The sequence below is a fragment of the Lithobates pipiens genome, unplaced genomic scaffold (genome assembly GCF_037356315.1).
Source record: "Lithobates pipiens isolate NorthernLeopardFrog02 unplaced genomic scaffold, aLitPip1_a1.2 Scaffold_18, whole genome shotgun sequence".
In the NCBI taxonomy this organism is placed as follows: domain Eukaryota; kingdom Metazoa; phylum Chordata; class Amphibia; order Anura; family Ranidae; genus Lithobates; species Lithobates pipiens.
This window is the reverse complement of record NW_027507758.1, coordinates 358,948,737-358,965,647: the sequence shown is the minus strand read 5'-3', so window position 1 is coordinate 358,965,647 and position 16,911 is coordinate 358,948,737. Positions and strand designations below refer to the sequence as shown.

Genomic DNA, 16,911 nt, shown 5'->3' with positions numbered 1-16,911 from the left:
ATTCTTATGGCTTGCTTGCCTAACAATGAGAGTGGTAGGAAAATAAATTTGGGGAGTTCCCCCCTGATGGGAGTGGGTCTGATGGGACGTATATGGTGGTGGACATCTTACGGTGTTTTCTCTTAATTAGGACATCACTGAGATTATCATCACATTTTTTTTCATTGTTTAACCACTTAAGGACCGGAAGATTTTCCTCCTTAATTACCAGGCCGTTTTTTGTGATACAGCACTATGTTGCTTTAACTGACAATTGCGTGGTCATACGACGCTGTACCCAAACAAAGTTTAAGTCCTTTTCTTCCCACAAATAGAGCTTTATTTTGGTGGTATTTGATCGCCTCTGTGGTTTTTATTTTTTGCATTATAAACAAAAAAGTTTGAAAAAACAAACAAACAATATTTTTTACATTTTGCTATAATAAATATCCAAAAAAATACACATTTCTTCATCAGTTTAGGCCAATATGTATTCTTCTACATATTTTTGGTAGAAAAAAATCTCAATAAACGTATATATTGATTGGTTTGCGCAAAAGTTATAGTGTCTACAAAATAGGGAATCGATTTATTTATTTATTTTACTAGTAATGGCGGTGATCAGTGATTATTTTTAGCGGGACTGCGACATTGTGGCCGACAGATCGGACACTTTTGGCACTTTTTTGGGGGAAACTTGTACAATGACAAGTGCAATAAAAAATTACCTGATTACTGTATAAATGTCACTGGCAGGGAAGGGGTTAACACTAGGGGCAATCAAGTGGTTAATTGCGTTCCCTGGGAGGTGTTTCATGTTTTTTTGTTTTTTTTCAATCTATTGAATTTTCTTTGTTTCTTATAAAAAAAAAATTATGTCCTACAAATAACCAATCAAAGTTGGCTTCTAAACAAAATCTTCATCAATTACAGATAACCTCATCTCATTCCTCATCTCAATATCATTCACCTGTCTTCCTAGTTTCTCTTCCCATTTACCAATGTATGGCGGTCTTTCCATCCCACTTCCTTCCACCAAGATTTTATATATTGAAGAGATCCCTTTCCTCCTTACTGTAGTCAGCCAAAGTTTCTCCATCAGGAGCAAATTATCCACTGACCACACTGGTTGGGGGAGGGACTGAAAGAAATGTTTCAGATAGAAATACCGCCACTCATCTATTACCATCAAATCTTTTTTTTTATTATTTTTTTTTTGTTTTAACTCCTGAAACGCAAATTCTACCCTTCACCATTACCTTTTAATTGTGCATTCTCTATCCTGATCCAATTCCCAAATAAACTACTTTTCCCCAGTGGAAAAAAGAAATCTGTGTCTAAGTGGAATACACTGAGAGTTATAGCCCCAATTTTCTTTTTTATGTGTCAAGTCCAAAATCTCTAGTGCTTTCTGTGTCATTGTATGTGTATTCTCCCCTAGGTTCCTTAAGTGTGCGAGAATTCATATTATTTTCCCCCAAAGCAGTCTTATTGTACTTTCCATCTCCACCCATCTTTTATCTATATTACTTTTTGCCCAGTCTATCACCCGAGAAAGGAGAACCGCCTTATGGTAATTTTTTTTAAGGTCTGGTACCCCCAAACCCCCCTGTCTTTTATCTCTGATTGACACCGATATGTTAATCCGTGGCTTTTTTCCTTGCCATATAAACCTTAGGAGTATCGTATTCAGAGTTTTAAAATACACTTGTGGAAGGGGGATCGGCAGCATCTGGTACTTATACATGATCTTCGGCAAGAGACTAATTTTAAAGATATTAATTCTCCCCAACCATGACACATGTCTTGATGCGATTTTACTCAGTTCTAGTTTAATATGTTTAATATAATTTAGTAGTGGCAAGAAGTTTAATTGATAAAGCGTATTCAGGGCGATAGTAATCTTTACACCTAGATATTTTAATTCTTTTTCTCATCAGATAAATGGGAACTCCTCTTAGTAGGTCTAAATCTCCTGTAATGGTACATTAATGTTTAAGATCTCAGATCTAGCTGAGTTGATTTTAAAATTCGATATTTTCCCATATTGTTTTAACGTTTTCATTAATTTAGGAAGAGTTATTCTAGGATAGGTTATGAAAAACAGAATATTGTTGGCATATGCGGCAAACTTGTGTTCCTCTTCTCCTGACCTAATCCTATCTTCGCCAAGAGCAGTTCAAGAGACAGCACAAACAGGGGGGACGGGAGACAGCCCTGTCTAGTACCATTATACATCTTGAAAGACCCTTAGCAGACCCATTTACTTTTACACTTGCTGTGGGATACTTATAAAGCACTTTGATCCATGCATGAATCTAGGGCCCAATCCCATTGCCACTAAGGTGTCTTGCATGAACCCCCAGTCTACCCTGTCAAATGCTTTTTCAGCATCTATTGACAGGAGCAGACTGGGGGTCCTAGTCTGTTATTTTATGTAACACCAGGAGTGTTCTAATTCCATTGTCCTGGGTTTCTCTTCCTGGGACAAGCCCAGCCTGATCTACATCTACAAACTCATTCATTACTAATTTCAACCTTACTGCCATTACCTTCGCAAATATCTTGTATCGACATTGAACAATGATATGGGTCTATAATTGGAGCAGAGGGAGGCATATTTTCCTTCCTTTGGTTTTATAGTTATAGTTGCCTCCAGTGCCTCCTACCTCATCGCCCACTTCATTCCTATCCCATTTGTGTATGAAGAGAACTTGGGGATTAAAATATCCTGGAACTTTCTATAATATAGTGTCGTCAGGGTTCTTACCTAAGGGATTCTCATTCACAACCTCTTCCATCACTCTCATTTGATCTTCTGAGTTTGTATTTAGGTCAATCTCTTTTAAAAAAAAAATCACTAGTTTTAGCTTTTCTTTTTTTAACCTGTTCTATTGTTTTGTCCTTATTAATTGCATATAGAGGCACATAGTGTTCCTGAAATATTTTAACTATGTCTGATGTTTTATGTTTCTGCACTAGTTTGTATTTTCCCTATAAAATGTAATGCTGGTTTCTTTTTTAGCAATACTATAAAAAATGCACTGATTACTGTATAAATGTCACTGGCAGGGAAGGGGTTAACACTAGGAGCAATCAAGGGGTTAAATGTGTTCCCTGGGAGGTGTTTCTGGAGGGGGGGGGGGCGTGTATTGACTGAAGGAGTAGTGAGATTGCTGTTCCTATTCACTTGGAACAGACAGTCACTCTCTACTCCCCTGACAGAACGGGAATCTGTTTACGTTGACAGATCCCCGTTTTGGCTCTCTGTGGAGTGATCGCGCGTGGCCGGCGGACATCATGGTCACTGGCCACGTGCATCATTTCTCCCACTGTGCAGCGGGCATGCACCTGCTATAGCTGTTTAAAGGGCCGATGTACAGATACTGCGTTTTGCCGGAACGAGACAACCTGCCACGGTATAATGATAGAGGCTGGTTGCAAAGTGGTTAAAGAGGACTGCTATTGGACTCTTGTTTTGTTTTTTCTCTCTATGACATTTTTAATCTATTATCCTTTATATTTTTTTTATATTTTCTTTGCATGTGGAATATGATATATATTGTATTATTACATTTTTGTACTGGACACTGAATTAATTAGGTGTTATTGTTGTGCTGCTGTGAATTTTGCTATATGTGCACTTCGGTGTGTGTGTATATATATATATATATATATATATATTTCATTTTCACTAGTTTTGATAATAATGTAATACATGGCAGCCTTTCAGTCCTTAAATGTGGTGGCTGCATTTCTTTTCTTTTTTGAGGGTCCTTTTTCCTCTATTTTCATCTGATAACCTGGCCAGTAACACACTTCCTGTCTTGGTGTCTCCATCCTGCTTGGAGAAAGAGTGGAGACACCTTTGGAACCTAGCATTATCTTTCTGGGGAGATGGTAGTGTTACTTGCACTAGCAGATTTAGAGGGACTTCAAAGGGGTTGTAAAGTCAGATTTTTTTTTTTTTTTATCTTAATGCATTCTGTGAATTAAGATAAAAAGCCTTCTGTGTGCAGCAGCCCCCCCTAACACTTACCTGAGGTCCCTCTTTGTCCAGCGATGTCCACGAGTGTCTCAGCCATTTGAGATTCTCCCTCTTGATTGGCTGAGACACAGCAGGAGAGAGAGGGGGTGGATACAGGGAGCTGTGGCTCGGCTCAGGTGCCCCATAGAAAGCTGTTTGCTGTGGGGGCAATAAACAGGAGGGCCAGGATTACAGAAGAGCGACCCGAGAAGAGGAGGATCTGGGCTACTCTGTGCAAATCCACTGCAACAGAGCAGGTAAGTATAACATGTTTGTTTGTTTTTTTATAGGGAAAAAAATTTGACTTTACAATCAATTTAATAGCAAATTAAAGATGAACTCCAGCGAACGCTTTTTAACCACTTGCAGACCGGACCATTTCGCTGGTCAAAGACCAGACCACTTTTTGCAATTCGACACTGCGTCGCTGTAACTGACAATTGCGCGGTCGTGCAACGTGGCTCCCAAACAAAATTGATGTCCTTTTTTTCCCACAAATAGAGCTTTCTTTTGGTGGTATTTGATCACCCCTGCGTTTTTTATTTTTTGCGCAATAAACAAAAATAGAGCGACAATTTTGAAAAAAACGCATTATTTTTTTCCTTTTTGTTATAATAAATATCTCCCAAAAATATATAAAAAAACATTTTTTTTCCTCAGTTTAGGCCGATACATATTCTTCTACATATTTTTGGTAAAAAAAATAGCAATAAGCGATTATTGATTGGTTTGCGCAAAAGTTATATCGTTGACAAAATAGGGATAGTTTTATAGCATTTTTATTAATAATTTTTTATTATTATTTTTTTTTACTAGTAATGGCGGCGATCAGCGATTTTTATTGTGACTGCGACATTGTGGGGGACCCATCGGACATTTTTGACACATTTTTGGGACCATTGTCATTTATACAGTAATCACTGCTATATAAATGCAGTGATTCCTGTGTAAATGACAATGGCAGTGAAGGGGTTAGCCAGTGGGTGGCAGTGTAGGGGTTAAGTGTTCCTAGGGGTGTGTTACTAACTGTGGGGGGGTTGGGCTTTCATTTAGTGAACACTGATCTCTGCTCCAATCACATGGAGCAGAGATCAGCATCACTAGTTGCTAGGCAGAATGGAAAAATGCTGTTTACACGGCATTTCTTCCATTCGGCCGCTCCGTGAGACGATCGTGGGGATGCGATCGAGTCCGCGGGTCCCGCGACCAGACTCACGGGGGTCCCGGCGGCGCGCTCCCGATGGCAGGGCGGCATTGAATATTGGACGTACCTGTACGCCAATATGCCTGCCCGTGCCATTCTGTCGACGTACATCGTCGCACGCTGGTCGGGAAGTGGTTAAGAAGTTACAGCATTCATTTTTTTTTTCTATTTCTTAAAGGTTTTACATAAATGAATAAAAGGTGACCATAGTAAGCACCCCTGTCAGCGTTAAATGGTTTATCTCAACCCTCTATCTGCCACTTTTGCTGGATAGCTTGGTCTGTTAAAGGAAGTTAAAAAAATAACAGATTTCCTGATTGGATCACCAGGTGAAAAAATAAATAAATAAATAAAAGAAATCCAGCCAATACATCTAAGAATTGTTAAGCTACAATACCGTATAATATATTTTTGTTTTTGTGTTTAATACCTCTTTTGTTTGCTAGACATCATCCAAGAGTTTTTTTGCCATTTTCTGATTCTGATATGTAGTTCTGTATCACTCAGTAAACATGTAGAGTAGCTTAATATGTGCTGGATTTCCTTGTGGATCTGAGAGCATCAATGTTTGCTTTATTAGTTTAGGGGTAGACATGCACTTAAAACACAAATGATTCCTAAAGACACATGGTATTAGCAATATAGGGAAAGGTGTTCTATGTAATGTTTACTGCCTATCGCTACACTGTAGGCTTTACCATAGAATCATCTATCAGACTTATTTTGCAAAGGCCAATTCTTTGTTTTCAGTCCAGTGTGTACAACATTATGCAGGTTTTGACAAGGTACAATTTTAAAATTCTCTGCTGCTGCAATAAAGGGAATTGTTTTTTCAATTTGGTAAACTTGTACAGATTCTTATTGATTTGATATTCCATTTTTAATCTTCAAGGTACCTGGGAGAAGTTATTGCTTTTATACCATAGCTACTAAACTTTATTAAACTGTGTATCAGTGTTCCAGATGAAAATAGAGAGCAATATATGTGTTATCTGAAGCATGTGCTTTTTTTTCCCCCACAGGAACACCACCTTTTGCAGCAAAGTTGCCTTTCCCTTGGAGGTATTCAAAAAAGATCAGAATTCATGTGTTAGTACTGCCAAAGCATCAGAGGAGAAGTTGTTAGAGCTGGGAGACAAACATCGTTTGACTTGTCCAGATACGCAAGGCTATTTTCCTGCCAATGTAACACCTACTGTGAAATGGTACATGGTAAGGGCGAGCTGCAAAAGTGATCTCTACTGCTAAATGCATTACTTCCTCAGATGTGCCAATAAGACATAAGAAGGTAAAAGATGTTAAAAAAAAAAAACACTCACGTGCATACTTCTATTTTGTGAGTCTGGATGCATATAGTGGGGCAAAAAAGTATTTAGTCAGCCACCAATTGTGCAAGTTCTCCCACTTAAAAAAGATGAGAGAGGCCTGTAATTGTCATCATAGGTATACCTCAGCTATGAGAGACAAAATGTGGAAACAAATCCAGACAATCACATTGTCTGATTTTTTTTGAAAGAATTTATTTTTAAATTATGGTGGAAAATAAGTATTTGGTCAATATCAAAAGTTCATCTCAATACTTTGTTATATATCCTTTATTGGCAATGACAGAGGTCAAACATTTTCTGTAAGTCTTCATAAGGTTGTCACACACTGTTGCTGGTATGTTGGCCCATTCCTCCATGTCCTCCATGTAGATCTCCTCTAGAGCAATGATGTTTTAGGGCTGTCGCTGGGCAACACGGACTTTCAACTCCCTCCAAAGGTTTTCTATGGGGTTGAGATCTGGAGACTGGCTAGGGCACTCCAAGACCTTGAAATGCTTCTTACGAAGCCACTCCTTCATTGCCTGGGCGGTGTGTTTGGGATCATTGTCATGCTGAAAAACCCAGCCATGTTTCATCTTCAATGCCCTTGCTGATGGGAGGAGGTTTGCACTCAATCTCACGATACATGGCCCCATTTATTCTTTCATGTACATGGATCAGTCGTCCTGTTCCCTTTGCAGAGAAACAGCCCTAAAGCATGATGCTGCCACCCCATGCTTCACAGTAGGTATAGTGTTCTTTGGTTGCAACTCAGCATTCAATCTCCTCCAAACATGATGAGTTGTGTTTCTACCAAACAGTTCTACTTTGGTTTCATCCGACCATATGACATTCTCCCAATCCTCTTCTGGATCATCCAAATGCTCTCTAGCAAACCTCAGACAGGCCCAGACATCTACTGGCTTAAGCAGGAGGACACGTCTGGCACTGCAGGATCTGAGTCCCTGGTGGCATAGTGTGTTACTGATGGTAGATTTTGTTACGTTGGTCCCAACTCTCTGCAGGTCATTCACTAGGTCCCCCGTGTGGTTCTGGGATTTTTGCTCACCGTTCTTGTGATCATTTTGACCCCACGGGGTGAGATCTTGTGTGGAGCCCCAGATCGAGGGAGATTATCAGTGGTCTTGTAGGTCTTCCATTTTCTAATTATTGCTCCCACAGTTGATTTCTTCGCACCAAGCTGCTTGCCTATTGCAGATTCAGTCTTCCCAGCCTGGTGCAGGTCTACAATTTTGTTTCTGGTGTCCTTCGACAACTCTTTGGTCTTCACTATAGTAAAATTTGGAGTGTGACTGTTTGAGGTTGTGGACAGGTGTCTTTTATACTGATAACAAGTTCAAACAGGTGCCATTAATACAGGTAATAAGTGGAGGACAGAGGAGCGTCTTAAGAAGAAACAGGTCTGTGAGAGCCAGAAATCTTGCTTGTTTGTAGGTGACCAAATACTTATTTCCACCATAATTTGGAAATAAATTCTTTCAAAAATCAGACAAATGTGATTGTCTGGATTTGTTTCCACATTTTGTCTCTCATAGTTGAGGTATACCTATGATGACAATTACAGGCCTCTCTCATCTTTTTAAGTGGGAGAACTTGCACAGTTGGTGGCTGACTAAATACTTTTTTGCCTCTCTGTATTTGACTACAGAGATATATAGTGCCATCTTTAAAGAGGAACTGAACTCTGGAAGTTGTCCACAAAAAGGCAGGCAGCAGGGCTGGGACAAGGGGTGGGCAGAAGTGACAGCTGCCCTGGGTGCATTGTGTATTGTAGGGATCAGGGCACCGCAAGTTCCTTCTACTATGAGGCTGACAGGAGTAGTGGCAGCGGCATCACTACTTCTGTCAGCTCCATGCTGGAAGCGGCAAGGAGAGGAGGAGAGAACCAGGAGGAGGTGCAGGCTGTGCTCTTTCTCTCCCCTTTCTACCTCATAAGCTTGAACATAATGGAGGGGGGCGCAGTTTATCATCTTTATCCTGGGCCCTGGGTGATCTTGTCATGGCCCTTTTCACCAGCATTGCCTGTGGTCTCCCTATAGCCCATTCTTCCTATTGCTGACTTATATTGCCCTGTTCTAAACTGTGTGAAGGCAGTTATCTCGGTAAAGGCAGAGTTTGCTTCCTCTGCCAGAGCCTCCAGCTAGGGGAACAGTAATTAGCACAGTAGTAATATCTGCAAATTTCAAATCTACTCACTCCAAATCTCCCCAGACAGAGGCAGCAGTGCCTTAGATCTCATCCTGTAGAGGAACAACACTGAGGCTGTAAGCAGAGGAGTGTTCATATACCAAGAAGTGCACTGCTGTTTTTCAATTGAATTGAATTTGAATTGAATTTCAGACAAAAGAGATATTTTCCAGGGTAGTGTTTAGCCCAATTAATATTTCTAAAAGTTCTTAAACATAGCAAATCTTAGCTTTTTGAATTCAGGTCCACCTTAAAACTAGTTTTATATGCGAAACAGATTTTTATGGGCAAAACATTTCCAAACAACGCTTTAAAAGGACTAAGGATGCCATAGATGTCCACTGGAAGTTCTATTTTAATAATGAACATCTGAATACTAAACATTCCGATCACCTCTTATCTGGACAGAAAGACATTTTAGATTTTCATGTTTCTGTTTTAACAATTTTGCCTCTTTCCCACTGTGCACAGAGAACTTAAGGTCTATCTGTATTTTTACGTAGTAAAATTCAAACTCTCTCCCGTTGGCATTTTCCTGCAGGTTTGAATGTGATTGCTGTAAGGCAGTACACACTGTTCTTATGAAAGACGATTTGATAAATGTTGCTCAATATGTCATTGTTCTGTATGGGTAGTGTATTATTTACAAGCTTCTGTTTGCAGCCATAATATCCCTTTTCTGGGTGCAGTGCAGTATGCCAATCCATTTGTAAACCCGTAATTCTACTAATGATATTATTCACATAACAAATAAGGCATAAACACAATGCCTAAGAGGATTACTCTGCATGACAAGCTTTGTTATTCCAGTCAGAATGCCGTTCTTCATGTAGATTAGCATTCTGTTGTTAAGCAGTATTCCCTATGTTTCAAATTTAAAAAATATATTCATAAAGTGTAGCTTCCTAAACAGGATTATTGTGCAATTTAGAGAAAAAGTCACAAAATAAGATGTGTATGATGATCTCTGCCTATATCTGCTTACTGCTACAGATTTGTCAACACAGCAGAGGAGCTTGGAGGAGATAGGGAGTTAAAAAGAATAAATTGCATTTTGATGACTATCTAAAGGCCTGCCGTGCAAAAATAGCATTACCCAAAAGCCTTTTTTTTTTTTTTTTTTTGTTTTAATGTAGAGGCTTTTTTGCATACATTTTTTAGGTAGGGCTTTTTTAATATAAACAAAAATAAATATTTAGCAGATATACAGACTAAATATAAAAGTGCAGGCTGCTGGCAACAGGACCAATCGTAATAAACGTGAAACAATAAAAAATGTTGTTGCGCTAAACATAGATAATGAATAAACAAGTGTCCATAAAGTATGAACAACTAGTGATGTTCTAAATAGTGCAGATGAATTCCCTGATGAACATTCAGTAACAGTGAGTATACTTGATGTGCGCTTTGATCACCCAAGTGTACCTCCACCGATATTGATAAAAAATTCCTCCTTACCAGAGGTCTAGACTATAAATAAGAGTCTAAGGCAGTGATGGCGAACCTTGGCACCCCAGATGTTTTGGAACTACATTTCCCATGATGCTCCAGTACACTGCAGAGTGCCAGAGCATCATGGGAAATGTAGTTCCAAAACATCTGGGGTGCCAAGGTTCGCCATCACTGGTCTAAGGTGTGATATGCAAGCATAGAAGATCCAATCATCTTCCTCTATTATATTGCAGGTGGTGGTACTGTCATGGCTGATGGTAAAGTTTACTCCATAGTAGGGCCCATGAAGGAAAGATAAAACACATAGAGTAAAACTGCTTGACAATTTATTAAAAGAAATCAGTGCTAAACACTTACAGAAATCTGGTATAAAATGAGCATTAATAGATCCAAGACATCCTAGAAGTCGATCTACCAGTATACAGGATTGGCGTGCATGGTACTTCATGGACATGGACTCCACAGAAATTAAAGTCCTCTGGGGTAAATTATATATATGCTGGGTCACACAGTCTGGCAAGAGTTTGAAATTGTTATGAGAATTTCTATATACCTGGAGGCAATACGATTGTGTCGATTAACTACATAAGCACTGGTATTCACCTGTACAGTGGGGAAAAAATTTTTTTTGATCCCCTACAGAATCTGTAAATTTGCCCATGTGCAAAGAAATTGAGGATCTATCATTTTTATCATAGGTGTATTTTAAAAAATACGATACAAATGTTATAAATTGAGTTGCAGTTCATTGAGTAAAATAGTTATTTTATCCTCTACCAACCGCCAATAATTCTGGCTCCCACAGATTGGCTACAGTATGTTGTCATGTGGTACACAGATTAGACCTGTCAATTTAAGAAGGTGTTCCTAACAACTTGTTATAAAAGACACCTGTCCACAGAATCTTTCTTCCATTCAAACCTCACGATCATGGACAAGACCAAAGCGCTGTCAAAGGATATCAGGGACAAGATTGTAGACCTGCACAAGGCTGGAATGGGCTACAAGACCACCAGCAAGAAGCTTGGTGAGAAGGAGTCAACTGTTGTAGCGATTATTTGCAAATGGAAGAAATACAAAATAACCATCAATCAACCTCAGTCTGGAGCTCCATGCAAGATTTTGCCTCATGGGTTAAGGATGATCATGATAAAAGTGAGGGATCAGCCCAGAAATCACAGGAGGAGCTTGTGAATGATCTCACCTTAGTTGGAAACACAGTCACCAAACAAACCATTGGCAACAAAATAAAACACCATGGATTGAAATCCTGCACCACCCGCAAGGTCCTCCTCCTCAAGAAGGCACAAGTACATGCCCATCTGAAAGTTGCCAGTGAAGCTCTAAATGATTCAAACAGGCAATAAAAGGAGAGCTCTGACAAAGAAGCACCACATCCCAGAAACTATGAATGAATGAAATATTTGTATAGCGCACAATGCGAACTGAATCGCCTCAAGGCGCTGTGACGAGCTTTGATCATCAGCTAGAAAAGGAAGGTCTTGAGTTTTTTCCTAAAAGCCAGGTGATTTTCTTCCAGGCGGATGTTGATTGGCTGAGCATTCCATAGCCGGGGACCTTGGACAGCGAATCTCCGATCCCCCCTTGGATTTATACCGGGCTTTGGGCACGAGGAGGAGGTTTTTGTTGGCTGATCGAAGACTGCAGTTTGATGTGTAATGATTTATTTTCTCCATTAGGTATTGCGGAGCTTCTCTATGCACGCATTTGTGGGTGAGGCAGAGGGTCTTGAATGTGATCCGATTTTTTTACAGTTAACCAAAAACTATAAATATACAGTTAACTATAAACAAGACAGGAAAGGACACTGTGGTTTTGAAACAAAACCCCGGGACTTTTAAGGTGCTGAAACTATATGGTTGGTTAGGGTCACACAAGCACTGTGCTCAAACTAAAATAATTTTTTTATTTACCTACAATAAAAACACTGATATTATCAACATAATAAATACAGTTCATAATTTCATTAGAATGGTGAAACCATAAAACAACTGATCATTCCATAATATACCACTCTACGTGTTTCGCTTGTTCAGCTTCTTCAGGAGTGTTTATGGTATATGAATGAACTAGAAAATACATAAAAAATGTATAATCAATAAATGTGATTACATTAATATACACAAAAACATGTGAACAGTGTGTCAATTACATATGTCAGATATTGACAAATAAAGTAAAGGATGATTACATCAACCATACACAATAATACATAGAAAAATCTTTTGATATATTCGTTATTATAATTATCGAATACTGTATAAGTCCCACAAAAAATGGGTCAAGAAAAGACTACATATATAGTAGATCTGCAAAGAGTCTTACCAAAAAATGCAGCTGGATAATGTTGACCAAATGTTTGAACCAACAAAAATAGTGGTCAGCAGATGGAATCCCAGTATCAGAGTCCCCAAACTATAGTGCACTCACACAAATATGGACCACAGGAGGGCTAATAAGATGGATAAATGAATAAACCTAATAAAGGGAAGATAGTAGATCAGAACCAACTAGCAAAGGAACCAAATAAATAAAGTAATCAGGTCTGACTGAGGCATAGTTACCTCAAATGCCACGAGTGACATGAATTAAATCCGAAAGCTCAAACTCAAGAGGATGTAAAATCCTCAGATTTGTACTGATAACACCTTTAATTCTAAATGATTCAGAGGATTGGGAGAAAGTGCTGTGGTCAGATGAGACCAATGCTGACTATGAGCCTAAGAACTTCATCCCTACAGTCAAGCATGGAGGTGGAAACATTATGCTTTGGGGCTGTTTCTCTGCTAAAGGTACAGGCCAACTTTGCCACATTGAAGGGGCCAATGGACAGGGCCATGTATTGTAAAATCTTGGATGAGAACCTTCTTCCCTCAGTGAGAACACGTGAGGACACTGAAGATGGGTTGTGGATGGGTCTTCCAGCATTACAATGACCCAAAACATAACACCAAGGCAACGAAGGAGAGGCTCAAGAAGCACATTATGGTCATGGAGTGGTCTAGCCACTCACCAGACCATGAATCTATAGCAATTTTATGGAAGGAGCTGAAACTTCAAGTTGCCAAGCAGCAGTCAGGAAAGGATTTAGAGAAGATCTGTAAAGAAGAGTGGACCAACATCCCTCCTGAAATGTGTGCAAACCTGGTAACCAACTACAAGAAACGTCTTACCTCTGTGCTTGCCAACTAGGGTTTCTCCAAGTATATATTTTGCTTGGGGAGCAAATACTAATACTACTACTACTACTACTTATACGCCACCTTCAGGTGATGGACACTGGCATAATTACAGACAGGAAGTCCCCCTCCCTATATAACCCATCCCACACAGGGAGTACCTCAGTTTTTTTGCCAGTGTCTAAGGTGTTGGTCACGGTAAGATCTGTGCTAAAGAAGCTCCCTGGAAAGGCCTGTCAGGGTCAAGGAGCTTCACAATCGGATTCATTCAAAGGCTAAGGTGGAAGGTACCCGAGCCTTGGTACGGAAGAACAAGGTTTTGCCTGTAATGCTTCTGTTTAGAGAGCTAAGCCCTGGAATCCAGTGCCTTGGTCACATTCTCATACCACAGGTTTGTCCTGGCAGGGCGCTATATGGGTCCAAGGCAGTGGACCCTACATTTAAAAGGGGACCCCTTCCTTGAAGGTCTGGCCTGACTCCAACCCACTGTGATAGGTGAATTTTGGGTCACTGAATATTCCAGTTTGTACCCTGTGGTGGAAATGGTAAGTTAAAGAAGATCCTGGGACATTCCTGTGGACTTCTTTTGAGTAGATGTTGTCTTGCCTGCTTTTATATTTCCAACCAATAGAGGGTTTTGTTGACATATGTAGTGTTAAACATCTCATGCTAACCTCTATGGATAGTTATGTCAGCAGTACCTGTGGAGGGGTTTGCTTTCCTAGGCTCCTGTCAGCAGCCACTCGTAGGGGGGAAGAATGGGGGAGAAGCCAGGCATCAGTGTACTCAACCCCTTCCTCCACCCGGGATTTCCGATGTGTACCGATGCGAGCGCTCTGCTCCTTCACAGTTTTGTGGATTGAGAGGTTGCCACAAGGGGGACTCGACACGGCCAGCGTGCACGTGAATTGCCGTTCACTCTTTCTCAAGGTGCAGGCCCGGCCTGGCGGCTTTGTATGAGCCATTGCTGTGAACAGAGTGCTGGCTGAATGAGGGACACAGGCACCGTCCAACAGCATGTAAGAGCTGGGTGATTGGCTACAGGCAATTCAGACACATCTACTCAGCATCTTGCTGGCATTTGATAGTGGTATATTAACCATTGCTAAGACTGAGCTCAGCAATAGGTGTATTAGATGTATGGTAATAGTATCTCTGCTGTGTGCTTAGGACTATGTATTCCCAAGAGAGGGACCAAAGCAGGTACAAGGGGAGTAAAAGCACAGCAGTCAGGGTCTGAGCACCCTAGTCATGCCTCCACAATATCCTCTTCTGAAAGTCCTGAAGTGGCTGACCAGGCTGAGCCATTGGAACCGTCAGGCATTGTAGCTACCTCCAACACTTCAGTCTCTGCATACATCACTAAAGACGATTTGGCTACAGCCCTGGCTGGTTTGGAGGGAAAGATAGCTAGTTTGCATGCAGCCTCCTCCCAGGCTGGGATGAAGTGCGAAAGATCCCCTTCCCCTGCCCTGGACCCGGCATCTGCAAATCCGGAGTGGGTAGAGGATTCTGATGTGCCCCTGGGGGGACCACTAGAGGGGCAGGAGGATGGTTCCTCATTGCAGGACTCTATCACGGAGGATTCGGTTTCAGCTTCACAGTCGCAAAGGTTGCTAGTTCAATCACTCACTGAAACAGTGTGTTTTGGTTATAAGTTACCCTAAGCAGAGACGGCTGAAGCACCTTTATTCTCTTTGGGTTCAATGAAGCCTCCTCAGGGTTCAAATGCTTTTCCTATGCACCTGTTGCTGGAACAGATTATTTATGCTGACTGAGATCATCTAGATAAGCATTTTATCCCTACTAAACGATTCTCTCTAGGCTCTATCCTATGGAGGAGAAATTTACTAAGAAATGGAGTGTGCCAGCAGTAGATTTGGCTGTTTCTTCTCTGAATAAGAGTCTTGCTTGTCCAGTAGACAATGTTCAGGTGTTTATGGATCCAGCAGATAAGAGACTGGAGACATTGCTTAAAGCCTCAGTTGCACAGCCTGCAATGGTGGCAATTGGAGTCTGTCAAACTCTTAATGACAAAGTAAAACAAGTCATAAAAGGGGAAGAGGTCCCGGATTTGGCAGAATTGCCCAGGGCCCTTTGTTTTGCAGTTGACGCTGTTAAAGATTCTATACATCGGACATCTTGCATTGCCCTTCTGTTGGTTCATATGTGCAGGGTTTTGTGGCTAAAGCATTGGTCAGCAGAGTTGCCTTGTAAGATACTGCTGACTGGTTTTCCCTTTCATGGGGAATGTTTATTTGGGGATGATCTAAATAAATATATCCATAAGATCTCTCATGAAAAAGTACCCTTCTTCCAGTAAAAAGAAAGAGTAAGCATTTCTCTTTCAAACGTTCTGCCTCTCCATCGCCAGGGGTAATGGCCTCCAGACAGTTACAACAGCCTCCGCTGTCAACTCCAAGAAGGCGGCCTCAGAACCAAACGCAGGTCCTGAAAAGGTCTGCAAGGCAGAGTCCCAAGGCCTCCTTATGAAGGGGTGCCCCCGTTTGATCAAGTGGGGGGAGTTCCAGCAGTTTTTAGGAGTCTGGCGGGAGGAAATCCAGGGCAGATGGGTCATCGCCACAGTCTCTCTGGGATCCAAACTAGAGTTTCGTGAATTTCCACAGTCACGCTTTCTAAGATCGAGCGTTCCCAAGGACCCAATAAAAAGAAAGTCCTTATTTCAGGCACTAGACCAGCTGCTATCACAGGGGGTGATCATAGAGACTCCCTTAAGAGAACAAGGGTTGGGGTTTTGTTCAAACCTCTTTACGGTGCCGAAACCAAATGGAGGTGTCAGACCCAATTTAGATCTCAAGGGTCTGAACCAATTCCTAAACATTTGCTTGTTTCACATGGAAATAATTCACTCAGTAGTATCCACCCTTCAGGGAGAACTCCTAGCATCAATAGACATCAACGATGCATATCTCCATGTTCCAATATTTCCCACTCATCAGAGATTCCTGCGATTCACAGTAGAACAGCAGCATTTTCAGTTTGTGGCCTTGGTCTTTGGAATGGCCCAGGGTATAACAGTAGCGGCATACCTCTGGACGTTCTGCTGCTGATAGATCAGTCCGTAGCAGGGCTAGATCAGAATGTGATAAGCACGGTCAGATATCTGTAACATTTAGGTTGGGTTCTCAACCTAGAAAAATCATCCTTGCGACCAGTAAAAGGCTGGAGTACTTGGGTTTAGTCATAGATACTACCCACAAGAAAGTGTTTTTATCCCCAGGCAAAGGTTTGCACCATAAGAGAATTGATGCTCACGATCAGGACAAGAGTCCTTCGGCCCGCTTTGCATGAGTTTGTTAGGGAAGATGGTATCCTCATTCGAGGCAGTTCCCTATGCCCAATTCCATTCAAGGTTTCTGGAAAACAATATCCTGGCTGCCTGGAGCAGGAAAAGCCAGGATTTGGATTGTCCAATGGGTTTGACTCCAAGTGTTTCTTCAGAGTCTCAATTGGTGGTTGTCAGTGAAAAATTAGCAGAAAGGGAAACTCTTCATACCTATCACTTGGAAGATA

The 16,911-nt window shown here is 40.9% G+C and overlaps 1 protein-coding gene across 3 annotated transcripts in view; it reads left to right on the top strand.

The window, feature by feature from the left end:
* The window catches only part of IL1RAP (interleukin 1 receptor accessory protein), a 333,093-nt gene that overhangs the window by 250,994 nt on the left and 65,188 nt on the right, over positions 1–16,911 (top strand). For all 3 annotated transcript variants that reach the window (XM_077487541.1, XM_077487543.1, XM_077487544.1), the window contains one exon: positions 6,233–6,422. In XM_077487541.1, the coding sequence (XP_077343667.1) occupies positions 6,233–6,422 (190 nt within the window). The remainder of the gene's footprint in view (positions 1–6,232; positions 6,423–16,911) is intronic.